The sequence below is a fragment of the Emys orbicularis genome, chromosome 9, assembly GCF_028017835.1.
Source record: "Emys orbicularis isolate rEmyOrb1 chromosome 9, rEmyOrb1.hap1, whole genome shotgun sequence".
NCBI classification, from domain to species: Eukaryota; Metazoa; Chordata; order Testudines; family Emydidae; genus Emys; species Emys orbicularis.
The window spans coordinates 48,104,842-48,125,753 of record NC_088691.1 but is presented as its reverse complement, the minus strand read 5'-3'; the positions used below and the strand labels follow the sequence as shown (position 1 = coordinate 48,125,753).

Sequence of the window (20,912 nt, the reverse complement as noted above, 5' to 3'; positions counted from 1 at the left end):
ATTGGACCTTCATTGGAGAATTTTGGGCAGTATCAGGCCAATGATCTGATATATAACAATATTCGCAAAGAAGTAGTTGAGGTGAAAGGGGTCCCTGTGGAAGGGAGAACTAAGGGCCCAGGGCCATATTATATGATAAAGAGGGGTCTGCTATACAGAGTAGCCTGGATCCAGGAACAAGTCGTGGAACAGCTCTTAGTACCGTAGAAGCATCAGAGGGGTGTGCTGGATCTAGCCCACAGCCATCTGTTCGGGGGGCATCTAGGGGTAGATAAAACCCTCGATCGAATTCTACAGAGGTTTTTTGGCCTTGAATTTATGCGGCGGATGGACGATATTGCGCCTCCTCTCCTGAATGCCAATTACATGGCCCCTGACCACACTTAAGGGCCCCTTTGGTACCTCTGTTGATTATTGAAGTCCCATTCGAGTGGATAGCTATGGACCTAGTAGGCCCACTGGAGAAGTCAGCCCGGGGCCATCAGCACATACTGGTTGTGCTAGATTACGCCACCCAATACCCCGAGGCCGTGCCCCTACGAAACACCCAGTCCAAGACCATAGCTAAGGAATTAATCCAAATTTTCTCTAGAGTAGGGATACCCAAAGAGATCCTGACAGATCAAGTCTCTACGCAAAAGAATTAATGGACACAAATCTGACATCAGGAATCATAATACTCAAAAACCAGTGGGAGAACACTTTAACCTGTCTGGCCATTCTTTGACAGACCTGCGGGTGGCTATCTTAAAACAGAAAAACTTCAAAAACAGACTCCAACGAGAGACTGCTGAGCTGGAATTGATATGCAAACTAGACACAATCAACTCAGGGCTAAATAGGGATTGGGAATGGCTGAGCCATTACAAACATTGAATCTATCTCCCCTTGTAAGTATTTTCACACTTGCTTCTTATCAAACTGTCTGTACTGAGCCATCTTGATTATCACTTCAAAAGTTTTTTTTCTCTTACTTAATTGGCCTCTCAGAGTTGGTAAGACAACTCCCACCTGTTCATGCTCTCTGTATGTGTGTGTATATATATCTCCTCAATATATGATTCACTCTATATGCATCCGAAGAAGTGGGTTGTAGCCCACGAAAGCTTATGCTCTAATAAATTTGTTAGTCTCTAAGGTGCCACAAGTACTCCTGTTATTTTTGCTGACAGATCAAGGAACCCCCTTTGTGTCTAAATTAATGAAGGATTTGTGTGCGATGCTCCACATACAGACCATAAGAACATCAGTCTATCATCCGCAGACTGATGGCCTCGCTGAACGTTTTAATAGAACATTAAAGAACATGATACAGAAGGTGGTGAGCCAGGACGGGAAGAACTGGGACACCCTGCTGCCATACCTAATGTTTGCTATAAGGGAGGTTCCTCAGACTTCAACTGGGTTTTCCCCATTCGAGCTGTTATATGGTCGCCACCCCCGTGGCATACTGGACATTGCCAAAGAGGGTTGGGAAGAACAGCCGAACCCAGGGAGAAACATTATTGAGCATGTGTTGCAGATGAAAGACAGGATAGCCCAAGTTGCCCCCTTAGTACGGGAACACATGGAGAGGGCGCAAGGGGCCCAACAGACATACTACAATCGCCGAGCGACGATCCGAAAATTCCAGGTGGGAGATTGGGTAATGGTGCTTGTACCCACAGTGGAGAGCAAGCTCCTGGCCAGGTGGCAGGGGCCATATGAGATAATAGGTGCCATTGGAGAGGTCGACTTTAAGGTCCGACAGCCTGGTCGCTGGTAGCCGGAACAGATCTATCATATAAACCTGTTGAAACCTTGGCAAGACAGAGAAGCTCATGTGTTCACTCTAGGGTCGCCGCCTGCCCGAAAGCAACTGGCACGGCCAAGTGAGAATATCCCCGGAATTGATCCCTGACCAACGAACTGAAGTGATCAACATGGTCAAACGCAACCAGGACGTATTCTCAGAAAAGCCAGGCAGGACTACCAAGGTTCACCATCACATCCTCACAGATCCTGGAGTGAAGGTGAATATCAAGCCATACCAGATACCGGAGGTGAAAAGAAAAGAGATCAAGACAGAAGTCAGGAAAATGCCGAAGTTAGGAGTCATTGAAGAGTCTCATAGCCAATGGTCCAGTCCAGTTGTCCTAGTACCTAAGCCCAATGGCAGTATGAGGTTCTGCAAGGACTTCCAGAAACTGAATGAAGTGTCCCAATTTGAGAGATGAGCTAATTGACCGATTGGGAAAAGCACAATTTTTGTCCACCCTTGACCTGACCAAGGGTTATTGGCAAATCCCCCTGGCCAAGGCCGACAAAGAGAAGATGGCCTTTTCAACACCAGAGGTACTGTATCAGTACACTGTCCTCCCTTTTGGTTTACATGGGGCTCCCGCAACTTTCCAACGTCTCATGGATAAGCTGTTGCATCCACATGGCAGGTATGCGGCCTCCTATCTCGTCGACGTCATTATACATAGCCCAGACTGAGAGATGCACTTGGAGAAGGTGGAAGCAGTCCTGGACACCCTGAGGAAGGCGGGGCTGACTGCAAATCCCTCCAAATGTGCGATTGGGCTAGTAGAAGCCAAATACCTCGGGTATATCGTGGGGAGGGGCATGGTGAAGCCCCAGCTAAATAAGTTAGAGGCAATACAGAATTGGCCCCAACCAGTCTGGAAGAAACAAGACAGAGCATTCCTGGTCAGAGAAGAACACCCAGTTCTGTTCCTCCCGCATGGCCCCACAGTATGCCAACATTTTTATGGCTGACTTAGAACAACGCTTCCACAGCTCTCGTTCCCTAACGCCCCTACTCTACTTACGCTACATTGATGACATCTTCATCATCTGGACCCATGGAAAAGAAGCCCTTAATAGATGTATACAATCATACAGAGGGAGTTTTGCCATTGACACTAGTGGAGTCAGGATTTCATTGAGGGTATGCACTTGGAGAAGGTGGAAGCAGTCCTGGACACCCTGAGGAAGGCGGGGCTGACTGCAAATCCCTCCAAATGCACAACTGGGCTAGTAGAAGCCAAATACCTTGGGTATATCATGGGGAGGGGCATGGTTCCACCATGATTTCAACAATTTCCATCCCACCATCAACCTCAGCCTAGACCAATCCACACAAGCGGTCCATTTCCTGGACACTACTGTGCTAATAAGTGATGGTCACATAAACACCACCCTATACCGGAAACATACTGACCGCTATACTTACCTACATCCCTCCTGCTTCCATCCAGAACACACCACACAATCTATTGTCTACAGCCAAGGTCTAAGATACAACCGCATTTGCTCCAATCCCTCAGACAGAGACAAACGTCTATAAGATCTCTATCAAGCATTCTTAAAACTACAATACCCACCTGCTGAAGTGAAAAAACAGATTGACAGAGCCAGAAGAGTACCCAGAAGTCACCTACTACAGGACAGGTCCAACAAAGAAAATAACAGAACGCCACTAGCCGTCACCTTCATCCCCCAACTAAAACCTCTCCAGCGCATCATCAAAGATCTACAACCTATCCTGAAAGATGATCCCTCACTCTCACAGATCTTGGGAGACAGACCAGTCCTCGCTTACAGGCAGCCCCCCAACCTGAAGCAAATACTCACCAGCAACCACACACCACACAACAAAAACACTAACCCAGGGACCTATCCTTGCAACAAAGCCCGATGCCAACTCTGTCCACATATCTATTCAAGTGACACCATCATAGGACCTAATCATATCAGCCACACCATCAGAGGCTCGTTCACCTTCACCAATGTGATATATGCCATCATGTGCCAGCAATGCCCCTCTGCCATGTACATTGGCCAAACCGGATAGTCTCTACGCAAAAGAATAAATGGATACAAATCTGACATCAGGAATCATAACATTCAAAAACCAGTAGGAGAACACTTCAACCTCTCTGGTCACTCAGTAACAGACTTAAAGGTGGCAATTTTGCAACAGAAAAGCTTCAAAAACAGACTCCAACGAGAAACTGCTGAGCTTGAATTAATATGCAAACTAGATACCATTAATTTAGACTCATAGACTCATAGACTTTAAGGTCAGAAGGGACCATTATGATCATCTAGTCTGACCTCCTGCATGATGCACGCTACAAAAGCTGACCCACCCACTCTTGGAATAATTCTCTCCCTTGACTCAGCTGTTGAAGTCCCCAAATCATGATTTAAAGACTTCAAGTCGCAGAGAATCCTCCAGCAAGCGACCCCTGCCCCATGCTGCGAAGGAAGGCGAAAAACCTCCAGGGCCTCTGCCAACCCTGGAGGAAAATTCCTTCCCGACCCCAAATATGGCGATCAGCTGAACCCCGAGCATGCGAGCAAGATTCTCCAGCCAGACCCTCCGGAAAAAAGTTCTCTGTAGTAACTTTTAATATCCCATCATTGATCATTGTTACTAATTACCAGTGATGGCACGTTATTGACCTATTGACTAAAATCACGTTATCCCATCAAACCACCCCCTCCATAAACTTATCAAGCTTAATCTTAAAGCCAGAGAGGTCTTTCGCCCCCACTGTTTCCCTCGGAAGGCTGTTCCAGAACTTCACCCCTCTGATGGTTAGAAACCTTCGTCTAATTTCAAGCCTAAACTTCCCGACGGCCAGTTTATATCCATTCGTTCTCGTGTCCACATTAGTACTGAGCTGAAATAATTCCTCTCCCTCCCTGGTATTTATCCCTCTCATATATTTAAAGAGAGCAATCATATCCCCCCTCAGCCTTCTTTTGGTTAAGGTAAACAAACCGAGCTTGAATAGAGACTGGGAATGGCTGAGTCATTACACAGATTGAATCTATTTCCCCATGTTAAGTATCCTCACACCTCTTGTCAGCTGTCTGAAATGGGCCATCTTGATTATAATTACAAAAGTTTTTTTTCTCCTGCTGATAATTGCTCATCTTAATTAATTAGCCTCTTAGAGTTGATATGGCTACTTCCACCTTTTCATGTTCTGTATGTATATATATCTCCTTACTATATGTTCCATTCTATGCATCTTAAGAAGTGGGCTGTAGACCACGAAAGCTTATGCTCAAATAAATTTGTTAGTCTCTAAGGTGCCACAAGTACTCCTGTTCTTTTTGTGGATACAGACTAACACGGCTGCTACTCTGAAAAGAGTAACAAGGTGGTTCCTGTTGCTACAACCTTTACACTTCAGAGTACAACATACATCTGGAATCAAGCATGGCAACGCTGATGGCCTGTCGAGGGTGCACTGTTTGCCGACCCAAGCAGTCCAACCACGTAAGCAGAAAAACAAGCCCATAACACTGGCTGAGAGAAGGACGGACTGCCCCTGTGCAACCAAGAGGGACTGTTTTACCCCAAGTCCATCTCACCAAGGCTAAAAATAGTGCAGGCTGGTGAGGCCAAAAAGGTGCTTTGCCACAGCAGCTACTTACCACTCTTTAAATAACCTGGTTTGACCCCTTTTTCTCAGTGCACTGAGCTGATCTCTGACTGGTTCAGATACAAGTGCTGAAGACATTCATAGGCATTTTCTTGCTTTACCAGGATTGCTCCAGATTACAAAGAGAGAACTTTGAGCAGCAGAGAGACGAGTCAGGAGAGTCCTCAAGCCAGGAGGCACAAGGAGCCTGACCTGAACTCAGAAAAGTAAGGAGTCGGTGGGATCAACGCCTTGCTTGTTGTCTTGGATGGATCTTGGCTCCTCATCCCCTGTTGTTTCCATGAATTGATACATACCCTTGATGAAATCCTGACTCCACTAGTGTCAATGGCAAAACTCCCTCTGTATGATCGTATACATCTATTAATAATGAAAAGAGAGCAAGGATTTTACTCCCTGAATGTGCTTGATCGTGTTTAATTCCTTGGCACCAGGTTAATCAGAGCATCACTAGTAGCACTACTGAATTTTGCATCCACGTACTGTGTTGGGAAGTTCAGCTCTATAATTGTGGGAGTAAATGTAGACTATGACTCTTTATGGGTTAACTGTTGCAAAGTTAAGCATAGCAAATAAATTCAATCTCTGCGGGACTTTACAGGCTGCAGTGACTCTAATATTTAACAGGTCCAACTCCCACTCTAGACAGAGTACTTTCAGCATGATAGAGACCTGTCATGTGATGCCTTCATATCTGAACCGCCAACAATACAACACCAGCATGTCAGAACTCAGTCAGAGGATCCCATCATATCTGGACAACCAAGTATACAATACCAGAAGATAAGGGAGTTGGGAATGGTAATGGAAAGACCTTGGAGATACTTAGAGTAAGCTATTGTGTGGCTAGGGGTCTGAAAGCAAAGTTGAGTCTTATGCCCAGGCCCAGGCATCATGTAGACTGTGGTCTGTAATCGAAGAACAGGCTATGGGAGCCTGTTTTGTACCGATTGGCAGCAGTAACATGGAGTAGTGTTACCAGACATCACAGAATGCAGCAAGGGTCAGACATTGGACTGGGACTTGGGAGATGTGGGCTCATTTAGTTGCCGAAGTAGCTCCATTGGATGAGCGTTAGACTGAAGGTTTAAAGGTTCCTGGTTCAATCCCTAGCTTTGGCATGCCCTAGTCTGTAGTGCTGTGGGGTGTTTTCTGGGAGTGTAGCTGTGCCCTTAGCCAACAAGAGTCTCTGATCTCCAGCTCCTCAGCAAAAGAAGAGAGGGTGTGGTTCTCCTCCTAGGTGGCCAGCCTGACCTTTCTTTCATCTTGGCAGGGGGTTAGACTAGATGACCCTTGTGGTTCCTTCTAGCCCTATGATTCATGGCTTTATCTCATTATGTTTCTGTGTCCTTGGGCAAATCATCTCCTCTCTCTGTGCCTCAGCTCCTGATCTATAAAATGGGCCTAATAATACTTCATTTCTCCCACCCGTGTCTGTCTTGTCTCTTTGGACTATAAACTCTTTAGGGCCAATACTGTCTCTTGCTATGATTGCGCAGAGTCTAGCACAATGGGGCCCCAGTCTTAGTTGTAGCCCATAGGCATTTTTGTATTATAAATAAATAAATAAATAAATACCAACAACAAAATGCATGAGATATCCCCAGATTGTGGTCTCTCCTAACCACTCTCGCAGAGTGCGATGCCAGGAGGTCAGTTTGCTGTGTTTTAGAGCAGTGCTGCATTGCTGATCTGCTTTACACCACTGGGACTCAGAGGGAATATGTCACAGTGCACAGAGCAAGGGCATCACATGTATAGGCCAGAGAGCTATTCATTTCTCTACGGCCTTAGTCTCACCTTCCTTCACTCTTTAATTCACCATTAATATTTCATCATAATTTAATAGTTAGACTTATATACCAAGTTATACCAAGAGGACCCAATCAGGATCAGGGTGCCTAGGAGGCAGTGCAGCCTAGTGCCTAGAGCACTGGACTGGGACTCCGGAGACCTGGGTTTCTATTTCTGGCTCATCTGCTGGCCTGCTGGGTGAGCTTGGATAAGTCAGCTCACCACTCTGTGCCTCAGTTTCCACATCTGTAAAATGGAGATGATACTGATCTCCTTTGTCAAGTGCTTTTAGATCTACTGGAGGGAAGTGTTATGTAAGAACTATGTGGTGCTGTTATTAATATAGGTGCTGTACAAACACAGACACAGTCTGTGTCCCAAAGCACTTATATGGTAAGAAATAGAACTATGGAATGTTGTGTTGTCTGAAAAATAGAGTTTTTCTTGCAGTTTAAAGTCAAATCTATGCTGGAGAAATACATACTCTGTCAATACATGGACTGCTTGACATGCATAGGTTGCCAAGCCCAGAGTCAGCTTGTCACCCCCCAAGTCAGCAGTTGGGAATTGCAGATGGTGCAGTGATGTTTGTTGTGAGCGCCAGGAGATCCAGCAGAGTTCAAGACAGGTCAATTTCCAGGCAGCTATGCAAGAGATGCCTCAACTTAGTAATCAAGCATTAGTGTTAGCTCTTGCAGGAACTGGTTACATGGCCTTCGGACCTCAAATGATTTGCTGCATTGCAGAACTCGGGTGTGTGAAGCAGGGAAGGGCAGAAAGGGAGCTACATTAAAATATCTCCATTGAGCCAAAATATTTGGAATTGACCGATACCTGAATTGCTACATGTCATGTCCTGGAGCTGTTATTGGGCTTTCTTGCTTCCTTAACAGAACTGTCCCAGGTTATGAAGGGAGAAGCAGCCCCAGGGACACCAGATACGAGAGTCCTAGAGCCAGAGGGCACAATGAATTTGACCCCAATATGGGAAGGTAAGGAGCCAGCAGGATGAAACCCTTATTTGCGAGGCCAAATAGAGTGCTATCACTTGGTTCATTCAATACCTTGAGCATAGTGGGCCTGTTCCTATTGAACCCCTAGCAGCAGTCATGGGCATTGCCGTTAGCTGGATTGTGTTTTAAATCAATGTGTTTTGGGGATTTCAATTTCAGTTTTGGGGGCATGGGGATGAGGAAGTATAATGAGTATTCAGAATGTTTGTGGATTCTTCATCACACATTAATATTCATTCTCTGAGGCTGTATTGATTCTTTATAACAGTGTAGGTACCCCCTGTCATGGGGTGTTAGGTCCCATCTCGTCCAAAGAAAGGGAAAGGATGTACCGCAGCCAGTTAGGTCCTATGCTGGTGACCCTGACTATAACACGAGGTAGTACATCCTAGTGGCTGGAGTCAATAAAGGTACCCTTCCTCATGGGTCTGTGTGGCCCAATGGCTGGAGTCAATAGAGTAGTCCACCTCTGTGTGGCTGTGTTGGCCTATTGGCCTGTTACAGAAGTGGGGTGCCTTCTAGGGGTGTGTGGCGCTTGGGATAGGGGGACTCGGGCCCTCCCTGCTTCTCCGAGTCCCAACCCAGGGCTCTGGCAGTGGCGAGTGTGCTTGCCACTGAGTCAGTGGGGATCCCCCCGAAACATGCTGACCTGTTCCCTGGTTCTCCAACCAGAGCAATGTCTAAGTCCCCTGAGCTGTTTCCTATTCTGTCTTCCTCGGTGTTGGTCTACAGTTCCCCATGGTCTCTGGGGTCCTCAGCCAGTGCAGCTGCTGATTGCCCAGTCCCTTCTCTGGATTCTGCAGGCAGCCTGGAATCCATCTGGGGCATGGTGCGCCTTGGCTCTGTGGTCAGGGCAAATAGCAGCTCCAGAGAGAGAGAGCCTGCAATCTGTGTCCTTCCCCTTCAGCAGCCTGCTGAGGCAGAGAGGTGTGGCCTCCTCGGCCTGCAATGCGCAGTTAATCTCTGCAGGCCAGTACAGGGCAGGTACACCCTGCCACAAACAGGCACTACTCCCATTCTAGAGACAGCATTGTAACTATGTCACAGGGAAGTCACAGCATGCCATTTTACATGGACAGCACAGAGTATAACACCAGAAGGTAAAGGGATGGGGCTGGTGATGGCCATGTGAAAAGCCTGCAGTCAGCTGCTTTGGGATGGGAGCCAAGAAGCAGAGTTGAGATATTTAACCTCCAGTTCAAGGCAGAGAGATGTCATGAAGGTGATGTGATCGCTCACTCTCTGGAAAATGATTGCAATTACAAGAACCACTTGTAGCCACTGGGATGCACAGGACTATCTTTAATCTGGATTAATTGTTACCGGCAGATGCTACACAGGATGGGGCTGTGATATGTCCGCATCTACACGATGCTTGATGGAGATTCTTTGCCATTCCATTTGTGGACTTTCCATACTCAGTGCAAAACCCACAGTACACTATCTCCAGAAAGCCAATGATCAGTCAAATTGGCTCCAGAATTGCCACTGGCCTGTTGAAGATGGCAGTTCATTCAGTGTGTGGATTTTTCTACAGTACTTCACAGCATTTAAGCCCATACAAGCACAGCATGACACCCTGCAGGCTGAGAGTATAGGATCTGTAGTTTACACCCAGAAGGGACTTCATATAGGTATGAACATCAGGCATGGAATTCCTAGATATCCTAGAGCCATAAGGTTTGACTCTAGGCAGGATCAACTCTGCCCTTTATCCTTCTAAGGCAGATTAGTTATGTTTCATACAGGTTGCTAGGCATGGCTATTTCTGGTAACGTCTTAACAACCATGGTCCACTCTACTCTCTATGGGCACTTATAGTCCCACTGCATTCTTTTTCTAAGGCTAAAAGTTTGGGCCAAGGACCTGGCCAGGTAGTTCCCCTCCCGCTCCTGTTGTACAGTGTTGTGTGCTGGTTGTCCACTTGGCCATGGCTCTCCCATCTCAGAGATAGCTACGTGATTCTATATGACCTTTGGTCTTTTGAAGTTCTTAGTTGACCCTCCCTTCACTGTACTGCCCCAGGATTAATCCTCTGAGAAGCTACTCCTCTCTCTAAGGGCATGGCTACACTTGCAAATGTAGAGCGCTTTGAGTTAAACCAGCCTTCGTAGAGCGCAGTAGGGAAAGTGCTGCAGTTTGTCCACACTGACAGCTGCAAGCGCACTGGCATGTCCACATTTGCGGCACTTGCAGCGGCATTGGGAGCGGTGCATTGTGGGCAGCTATCCCACAGAGCACCTCTTCCCATTCTGGCGCTGTGGCTTGTGGGAAGAGGGCGGCGGGGCATTCTGGGTCCTGTCCCAATCCCCCGTGATGCATCGGTTCACATCCCAGCAATCCCTCTGCTTCCATCCACAATTGGCGCCATCTTTCAACGTTTTTTGTACTGCATGCTCTGTCTTCCCTTTCGGTCTGCAGGAATGGAGCCCGATCTGCTGAGGAATATGCTGATGAGTCTCGCCAGCACATCACGTTTGGCAGTCGAGTTACTCCTTAAGATCCAAAGTGAAGCGAGGACTCCAATGATGATATCGACTCGAGTAACGCATATGACATAAGATTGCTTGTGGCATTCATGGACACGCTCACCACCGTGGAACGGCACTTTTGGGCTCAGGAAACAAGCACTGAGTGGTGGGATCACATCGTCATGCAAGTCTGGGATGTGTGAGGAGCTCGCCCTCACCCTGTGGTGCAAGGACATGAGATTGAGAGCTGCCCTGACAGTGGAGAAGCAGGTGGCTATTGCAATCTGGAAGCTGGCAACTCCAGACAGCTACCAATCGGTCGCTAACCAGTTTGGAGTGGGGAAGTCGACCATTGGAATCGTGTTGATGCAAGTTTTCAGGGCCATTAATCGCATCCTGCTCAGAAGAACCGTGACTCTAGGTAATGTGCATGACATTGTGGCTGGCTTTGCACAAATGGGTTTCCCTAACTGCGGAGGGGCGATAGATGGGACACATATTCCAATTCTGGCACCAGCCCACCTAGCCTCCGAGTACGTTAATCAGAAGGGCTATTCCTCTATGGTTCTCCAGGCGCTTGTGGATCACCAAGGGCATTTCATTGACATTAACGCATGACGCATGCATCTTTCGGAACACTGGCCTATTCAGGAAGCTGCAAGCCGGGACTTTTTTTCCAGACCAGAAGATCACCGTAGGGGAAGTTGAAATGCCCATTTTGATCCTTGGAGACCCAGCTTACCCTTTAATGCCGTGGCTCATGAAACCCTACACAGGGAGCCTTGACAGCAGCAAGGAGCGGTTCAACGACAGGCTAAGTCGGTGCAGAATGACTGTGGAGTGTGCTTTTGGTTGTTTAAAAGGCCGCTGGAGCTCTCCGTATGGGAAGCTGGACCTGGCTGATAACAGCATCCCCACGGTTATATCCGTGTGCTGTACCCTCCATAACAGTTGTGAAGGGAAAGGTGAAAGATTCACTCAGGAATGAAACTCGGAGGTTCAACACCTGGAGGCTGAATTTGAACAGCCAGAGAGCGGGGCTATTAGAGGGGCCCAGCGCGGGGCTGCAAGGATTAGGGATGCCTTGAGGGAGCAATTTGAGGCTGAAAGCCACCAGTAATGTCTGCTGTGTAATGCACGGGAGTGAAGTGCAGTGGTTCCAATATGAGTAGTAATCTGTGTTTGCTACGTATGATACACTCACTTGCAGTGCCTGTTTCTTTCCTGGGCTAAGGTATCTTTTACTTTATGCAATAATAAAGAATGTTTTCAAAGCAAAAAAATCCATTTATTGAAAAGAAAATTCATTTATTGAAAAGAAACACAACTGCTTGGGAAACAGAAAGGGCAAGGGGGTGGGGTCGGGAACGGTACAATCACAGATTTGCGTATGTCTTGTTATCATACTCAGCTGTCCTGTTTGGAGTGCTGTGCAATGAGTGCTGCACTTCAGGATGGCTATACTGCATGGTGATGGGGGTTGAGTGCAGTGGGTAAGGGTCGTAGTTTTCAGGGCTGGGTGGTGAAGCTACAGGTGTTGGAGGCAGCTGGTGGAGATAAGAACCAGGATGTTGGGTAAAGTGGGTTGGAGGTGACATGGGGGCACAAGGGAAAGTGTTTTGGGACAAGGGCTGCAGGCGCAGACGGGCGCGTAGTGCTCCACCTGCATGGCTACGAGCGCCTGGATCGAGTCCGCTTGGCGCTCCATGATGCTTATCAGCCGCTCCATGCTTTGGTGACGGTGATCCGCATTCTGCTGGCGGACCCTCCTTTCACTCTCCCGCCACTCCTGCACTTTTTGATTTTCATTAAGGGACTGCTGCATGACTTCATGCAGCATGTCCTCTTTGCTTCTACATGGCCTCTTCCTGATTCTTTGCAGCCTCTCAGCCAGTGATAACACAGATGACTGAGATCTCAAGGTCGCATCTGTAAAGGCAAAATGCAACACTTAACAGAGGCAGCATTGTTCACACCAGACAGAACAATGATTCCCCCGTACTTAAGGAGGGCAAGCACAGTCTACACAATAGCATAATTTGCCCGTCCCAAAGCGAGTGCACATAACCCCCGGGAGCACCAGAATGGTGAGTAAGCACAGGGTTAAGGGGGACTGATTCTTTCATGGCTGTATTGTCCTCTGCCTTGGGGAGAGCCAACAGCTGCAGGGGGCCCCTATACTCAACACTGTCCCCACATTTTCCACAGGAGTTCATCCTGGAAGATATCTCGCTGCTGAGGATGACCTAGGAAGCAAGGGAGGGTCTTCTACTACAATGCGGCTTCTGCCCTGGCCCATATGCAGCTTGCCTGTGTGCAGCAGTGGTCCCCCCGCCCCTCACGGCACAGTGGCGCGGACATGTTAGCCTGATTGGGACAAGGACCACAGTGGCTCTCGCACGAAACCTGCCCAAGCGCATTGCCCAAGTTCTGGCTGAGACCTTTGAAGAGATCACTGAGGCCGATTACCGCGATGTGAGAGAGCACATCAATGCCCTATTATGCATCTAGGCATGCATGCAGCCCTAACCCTCCTCGCTCCAAGAGCCTGCTTCCTTCCCAAAATAAAAGCCGCTTACCAGGAACCTCCTCTGGTGTTTGTCCTTCCCCAAGCACTGGCCACCGCAACTGGCTACCTTCCTCCTGGCTTGAGAACAGCTCCTGGCTGCATGCATATAGGGATACCGGGGTGTCTTCCTCCTCCTCAGCACCCTCGCTCCCGCTTTGTTCCTCCTCCTCCTCCTGCTTTGTTGGACTGGGCTCTGAAGTGTCCATGGTGGTACTTGGAGTGGAGGTGGGGTCACCCCCAGGTATCGCATCCAGCTCTTTGTAAAAACAGCAGGTCGCCGGGGCAGCACCGGAGCGGCTGTTTGCCTTGCGGGTTTTGTGGTAGGCATTCCGCAGCTCCTTCACTTTAACCCTGCACTGCAGAGCATCCCAGTCATGCCCCCTTTCCATCATGGCCCTTGATATCTGCCCAAAGGTATCGTAATTCCTACGTCTGGAGCGCAGCTGGGACTGGACAGCTTCCTCCCCCCCAAACAATGATGAGGTCCAGCATATCGCCATTGCTCCATACTGGGGATCGCCTGGCGCGTGGAGGCATGGTTACCTGGAAAGATGCACTGAGAGCACTCCACGCCTGTCTGAGCAAACAGGAAGGGGATTTTCAAAATTCCCAGAGAATTTAAAGGGTGGGTCTGACGGTTGGTCACCTGAGGGCAGGGCAGTAGAGTTCAAACTGGTGACCAGAGTGGCTAGAACAGGCATTGTGGGACACTTCTGGAGGCTGATCAGAGCGCATTAACAGACTAGGGCGTCCACACTGGTGCCACGGTGCTCCAGCGGGGGCGCATCAACATGATTGCCGAGGTGGAGTACCAGGAGCGCTCTAGCTGCGGAGTCAGAGCACTCTACGTGCCTTTCCAGTGTGGACGCATCGTGAGTTAGAGCGCACTGGGCTGCTTTAATGCGCTCTAACTCACAAGTGTAGCCATGCCCTAAGATGTTGTGTGTGTCAGGTGTGGGAATGGACATGAGCCTATGTTACCTGTGACAAAATATGAATCAGGATGCTATTTCATTCAACTGAGGGACTTAATATTGTCCCACACCTTTGAAACAATGTCATTGTGTTCTTGCTTATCCATTCTCCCCTAGCATACAGACCTGACACCTGCTGCAATTCAGGTTCCAGGTGTTTGTAGCCTTTTCCCTCTCTTGCCAGGCTTCCCTCAGCTTCAAGCGAGAGGATCTCCATGTCTACTGCCAGCTCTCAGTACCACAGTCCATCAGCCATGGGATACAAATCCAACCCCAGCACTGCAAGGTAAAGAGTGGAGAAGACTTACCCTGTGTTTGTTATCCTGAGCAATTCTCTTCTCATGCACAGATCCCCACAGAGAGCCAAATCCTGTCCTTGATGCATGTGAATGGCTCCTACTGCAGTGAAATGGGAGCCCTATGAGCATACCCTGTGCTTAGATACTGTGGTGTCAGGCACCTTAGAGATAGAAGATAAAGCTAGAATTTGGCCCCCTGAGTATCATAGAATATCAGGGTTGGAAGGGACCTCAGGAGATCATCTAGTCCAACCCCCTGCTCAAAGCAAGACCAATCCCCAGACAGATTTTTTTACCCCAGTTCCCTAAATGGCCCCCTCAAGGATTGAACTCACAACCCTAGATTTAGCAGGCCAATGCTCAAACCACTAAGCTATCCCTCCCCCCTTCACCTGTTCTGTTTCATGTGGCTGATAAATACTTTGAGCTCTGAAATATGGAATGACCTAATAAAATGATGCAGCTTGCAAACCTTCCTGCCCTGCTCACTTAGCCCCGGATTGGAACGCTCTGATTCCATTTGGGTCACAGGCCAGTCCGTCAAACTGGACTCACTTTTGAGGAGGGGTGATTCTGCAAAGGCATTGCATAGTGTAGGCAAGGCCAAAATACAGCTGCAGGGGGCCAGTGTAGCATATAGGCACCCGTAGTTTTATTATAGAAGGTTGGCCTGCAGGGCCACAGTGCCCTAGTCGGATAAACTTGGCCAAGCCAGGGTACTGCATGCTGGCACATGTAGTCTCCACAGGCTGCTCCTTAAAGCTGAAATCGGTCCATTTAATGCAAATTATCTGCAGCTTTCAAGCTCCTGCTAAGATGCCAATGTGGGCGTCTGTTGGCTAGTGTTGGAGTGCCCTGGTATAGTGCCACACTGTTTATGATAATATCACTGTGCAAGCAGTGAGTGCTCATCTGAGATGCTGGCTCTGAAAGAGTCTATGCAAAAGAAAAAGGCTCTGTTTTTCTTTCCTTAGCTGGAACACAGCTTAATTTGATCACATAAGAAGAAAGGATTAGTTGTAGCCCAAAGGCAGCCATGAAAATGAACCATGGAGAAAGATGGGTTACTTGAACTCGACCTCTGATTAGCTCATTCTCACAGGCTCTGGGAGTGTGCTGGCAGGAATGTAGGATCTGTGACAGAGGTACAGACACACGGGGGGGAGGGGCAGGTCACTTTGAAGAGAGCATTACAAAGTGTGTGTGTGCGGGGGAGGGGGACAAGTGCAAGGAGGTTCAGTTTCCTGATCTGCAAGAAAAACAGCACAAAGGATAACCATCAATTAGCAATGACAATCATTCTTAAGTATCACTAAGGTTTTTAATGTTAAAGGACAGAGAGAGCAAGAGAGAGCTAATGGCTATTAAATCCTGAGATTGTTGGAAATGGCCAAACTGAATGTAAATTGAGATTCAGTGATAATCCAATAGCACCTGCATCCCACCTTCCCCCTTGCCATGCACACGCATGTGTGCACACACACACATTGTCTCTCTCACACTTCCATTAGTTCCTGACTCCTCTGATGTGAATGTTTCTGTTACTGTCTCCATCCTTCTCTAGCAAAGGGATCCTCTTTGTGAAGGAGTATGTAAACAGCCGTGAGTTATCTCCACGCGACAGCAGGTATGAGCAATCCATGACTCACTCCACAGTGGAGATGCAGAACTGAGTCTGTTGGGTTAGGGTAGTGAAACAGTCACACTGAAATTCCAAAACCTCAGTGTTTGATGCTGTTGGGCTTCATTGCATATTTGCAAAAGTGGTTAGATTTGGTGCGAAAACAGATTTGTTGTGGCTTTTCTGTCAAAAATAGGACCATTTTTTATTGAAAATTATCTATTTTCAAGCCAAAACTCACAATGTGTTTTCAATTTTGTTTAAAGTCAGTGAAGTTATTCCAGATTCTCACCAGTGTTATTGAGAGCGGTATTTGGCTCTCTTTGCTTTCTATTTATGCTCACCTGGTAAACATTAACATCTTGTTAAAATGCATGCTTGCTGTGCTTTTATCCTCACTCAGTACAGCACTAGAGTTTATAACCCGCTGGCCACAGCAATGTTACCATTGTCAGCTTCTAGCTATTCTGGTCTCAAAAGCAGATCTCAGTGACTTAGAGATGTGCTTTTATATTTGGAATATCAGCATTCACTCGGGTGCCCACAGTATTTCTAACACAAATGTCTTCAAGAAAGTAAACAAACATGAAGCTCACTGGGGCAGGGATTGTGTCTTTTATTTGTCTGTGGAGTGCCTACCACGTTGGGTAGGTATTGGGAGTTATACTATAATCAATATTAATGATATCCTAAAACGTTAATAGGACGCCTTGTGTGAAATCCTGGCTGCACTGCAATCAATGGGAGTTTTTTCACAGACTTCAGTGGAGCCAGAATTTCACCCCAGTCTGTCCAGTGGCCAATGTCAGATGAGTTAGTGGTCTCATGATATATCTACACAACAAAAGCTGTGGTGCACAAGCTAGCCTGTCTGAACTAAGCTGAATCCAATTAGTGCAGGTAACAATAGCAGTGAAGGCAGCACAGCATGGGCTTCAGACTGCATAGCATGGGCTTGGCACAGATGCTAACGCTTGCCCATTCTGAAGCCCCGCACTGCGCTCTCTTCAGTTATCCACCTAGTTGGATTCAAGCTAGCTGGGTAAGCCAGCCTGTACACAGCTTTTGCTGTATACATTGTGACGGATTGAATCACAGAAACCCCCTTGGGAACTGCCAACCGATGTGCCAAGACTACTTCTGCCCCTGCTTTCCTGCCCTGGCAGCTCGGGAATCCAGCACCCTGTCTTGTTGAGCCAGACATACCCGTCTGCTCCAACACAGACCCAGGGTCTGAATTACTTGCCCCACAGCTGCAGGTTTACCTGAAAGCAGCTAACAGAAGTGTTCTTGTCTTTAACCATCAGATGCCCAACTCCCAGTGGGGTCTAAACCCAAATAAATCCGTTTTATCCTGTATAATGCATATACAGGGTAAACTCATAAATTGTTTGCCCTCTATAACACTGATAGAGAGATCTGCACAGCTGTTTGCCCCTCCCCCCCCAGGTATTAACACATACTCTGGGTTAATTAATAAGTAAAAAGTGATTTTATTAAATACAGAAAGTAGGATTTAAGTGGTTCCAAGTAGTAACAGACAGAACAAAGTGAATTACCAAGCAAAATCAAATAAAGCATGCAAATCTAAGCCTAATACAGTAATACAACTGAGTACAGATAATATCTCACCCTGAAAGATGTTTCAATACATTTCTTTCACAGACTGGATGCTTTCCTAGTCTGGGCACAATCCTTTCCCCTGGTACAGCCCTTGTTCCAGTTAAGGTGGTAGCTAGGGGATTTCTCATGATGGCCCCCTTTGTTCTGTTCCACCCATTTATATATCTTTTGCATAAGGTGGGAATCCTTTGTCCCTCTGGGTTCCCACCTCCCCCCCCCCCTTCTCAATGGAAAAGCACTAGGTTAGAGATGGATTCCAGTTCAGGTGACATGATCACATGTCACTGTAAGACTTCATTACCCACTTGCCAGCACACACCTTTACAGAAAGCCTTACAGGTAAAACAGAGCCATCTGCAGTCAATTGTCCTGGTTAATGGGAGTCATCAAGATTCCAAACCACCATTAATGGCCCACACTTTGCATAATTACAATAGGCCCTCAGAATTATATTTCATATTTCTAGTTTCAGATACAAGAGTGGTACATTTATACAAATAGGATGATCACACTCAGTAGATTATAAGCTTTGTAATGATACCTTACAAGAGATCTTTTGCATAAGGCATATTCCAGTTACATTAGCATATTTTCATAACATCATATAGAGTGCAACGTCACATACATAATCTCCGTCCAGGTCACAAAATCATATACTTTGGTTAGCACCCTCGTTAGCATACTTAGCAGAGAGGCCAGGCACTGGGTGGGCCATAGAGCCTAAACTACCCTGTCTCACCATCAGAGTGGTCCCTCTGGGTTGGGAGTGAGGCACATTGGTGCCCGAGCAGGGAAAGCTTGTGCTCTGCTGCTCCTCATGCAGTACGTGCCCTGTGAATAAAGGGAAAGTTCAGTCTGTGGTGATGACACTTTGCTGCCTTTCACTAGCACAGCACTCACTTTTAAGAAAATGTCTATTGATATTTAATTGGCAAGGGATGACACTCTTGTCAGTAAAGAGGCACCTGGGAAGTTGCTCAGCAGCACTGTGACCCAATTAGAATTTTTGGATGCTCTGCACTGATGATTAATGTTTCCGCTCCTACATGTGACTGTCAAGTAATGATTCCTCCCTCCCTCTCTTCTCCAGTGACAGCCTAGTTGATTTGTCTGACATAGAGAGAGCAAGCTACCTGCACAGCAGCGCCTCCCAGAGGTAGGAAAATTCATTGCACTGGGGTGATTTCAAGGGGATGTTATACAGCAGGGATCGGCAACCTTTGGCACGTGGCTCGCCAGGGTAAGCACCCTGGCGGGCCGGTTTGTTTACCTGCCGTGTCCGCAGGTTCGGCCGATTGCGGCTCCCACTGGCCGCAGTTCGTCGCTCCAGGCCAATGGGGGCTGTGGGAAGCAGCGCGGGCTGAGCGGTGAACCACGGCCAGTGGAAGCCGTGATCGGCCGAACCTGCGGACGCGGCAGGTAAACAAACGGCCCGGCCGCCAGGGTGCTTACCCAGGCGAGCCGCGTGCCAAAGGTTGCCGATCCCTGTTATACAGAAACGTTCTTTAAGGCTTTACTGTATATGATCTTTTATATCATATGTAGGTGTTCAGTAAAATAATGTCCTTTTCTTTGGCTTCCTGGTAATGAAGCTTAGAACTGTCCAAGGAGACTAAAGAGCATCAGCCATAGTTACCGGGGGTGGTATTAAAACAGTGCTTCCTGCTGCCATGCTGCTTTGGAGTAAATACATAGGAATCTTTGCCCTTGAACTCTGGCAATCCTGCTACACCACAGATGCTTCTGTATCGGCTCTTGGCACAGCCAAGACATATGGATAGATGTCCACTTTTGTACTGCATGGTAGTGCTGGTGTTAGATTTAAGATTGCTTTTGCTCCTACTCAGGGACAGGAACTGTTTGTGTTATTGAGGTGTGGTGATGTTGTGATTCGAGTCCTTTCCTCTCCAACCCCACAGGTCATGTGAAGGTGTCTGCACTTACTGTGGCCATGAGATCCGAGACTGTCCTAAGATAATGATAGAACATCTCAACGTTTACTGCCATGAATACTGCTTTAGGGTAAGGGACATTATTATGTAATGGAACTGGAGGGGACTTGTGGCTGGGAAAATGATCATAAAGCAATATTTGTTCAGACTTTCAGATTAAAAGCAGATTAAAAGAGATCTGGGTCCATCTTGGAGTAGGAAGTCATGTGGCCACAGATTTTGAAAGTGCCCACAAAAATTATCTTGGGCCATTGTATAAACTAATTATTGAGCTAGAAGATCCCTTTGTTATCATGTTGATTGGACTGATTTTATAATCCAGTGAAATTAAACAGCAAATTGACCATACAAACAGTGATTGTCAGGCATCGGATGGCTCAGAGGGTTTGTAATAGTAGATCACTATTTCATATCCAATAGTGACTGAAACTTGTTGCTATCTGGTGGGTAAGGTGAATTTAGCTAGTGGCCTTAGTTCACAGTTGACTATTGTCTGCATTAAAAAGTCGACTACACAATTAGCATTCCAAGCAGAGAAGCCAAGTTTTGGATGTGTTATGGAGACTGACATTCCCTCTCTTCCTGAAGTTAATATACATTCCTCAAGGTTGATGCATACTGAGGTGATGAGGTGTATATGGGGAGCTTGCTGTGATATGGCTTGTGCTTACCTGTTCTTTACAGAAGCAGAGGTTTTTAGACTTCAGGGCCATTAATCCAGCACCTTTCACCAGCTTTAAATTCACTTAAAAATTACAGAGATTGCCACTCATTTCTCAATCCTCTTCCTATATATGCTTCTAAATAGGGCTCTGGTAACCATCCAACTCCCTGTTTTTATTTCCACAGTGTGGGATTTGCCATAAGGCAATGGGAGACCTCCTGGATAAAATATTCATTCATCGGGACATTGTCCACTGTGACCAGTGCTATGAGAAGCTCTTCTAGGTGAGTGCCACTTTTTCCAGGGTTAGCATGACTGGATGGACACTAACTCATGGAGAGCATAAAGGATGGTGAACACTAACACTCGCAGTTATAGGGTGGCCAACAATTCTGTGCATCTCATCTGCACAAGAATCTTCCTGTGTACCTATAATGGAAGGCACTGAGACCCCAACCATTACATTGTTACTCCAAATCCCTGACCTA

The 20,912-nt window shown here is 47.2% G+C and overlaps 1 protein-coding gene across 1 annotated transcript in view; it reads left to right on the top strand.

Annotated features, from left to right (window-relative positions):
• Window positions 1-20,708, top strand: part of ZNF185 (zinc finger protein 185 with LIM domain) — a 78,393-nt gene extending 57,685 nt beyond the window's left edge. Inside the window, exons 21-26 of the mRNA XM_065411332.1 lie at window positions 8,132-8,230; window positions 14,450-14,551; window positions 16,129-16,191; window positions 18,899-18,964; window positions 19,728-19,830; window positions 20,610-20,708. Coding sequence (XP_065267404.1) covers window positions 8,132-8,230; window positions 14,450-14,551; window positions 16,129-16,191; window positions 18,899-18,964; window positions 19,728-19,830; window positions 20,610-20,708 — 532 coding nt within the window. The remainder of the gene's footprint in view (window positions 1-8,131; window positions 8,231-14,449; window positions 14,552-16,128; window positions 16,192-18,898; window positions 18,965-19,727; window positions 19,831-20,609) is intronic.
• Window positions 20,709-20,912: the final 204 nt, after the last annotated feature.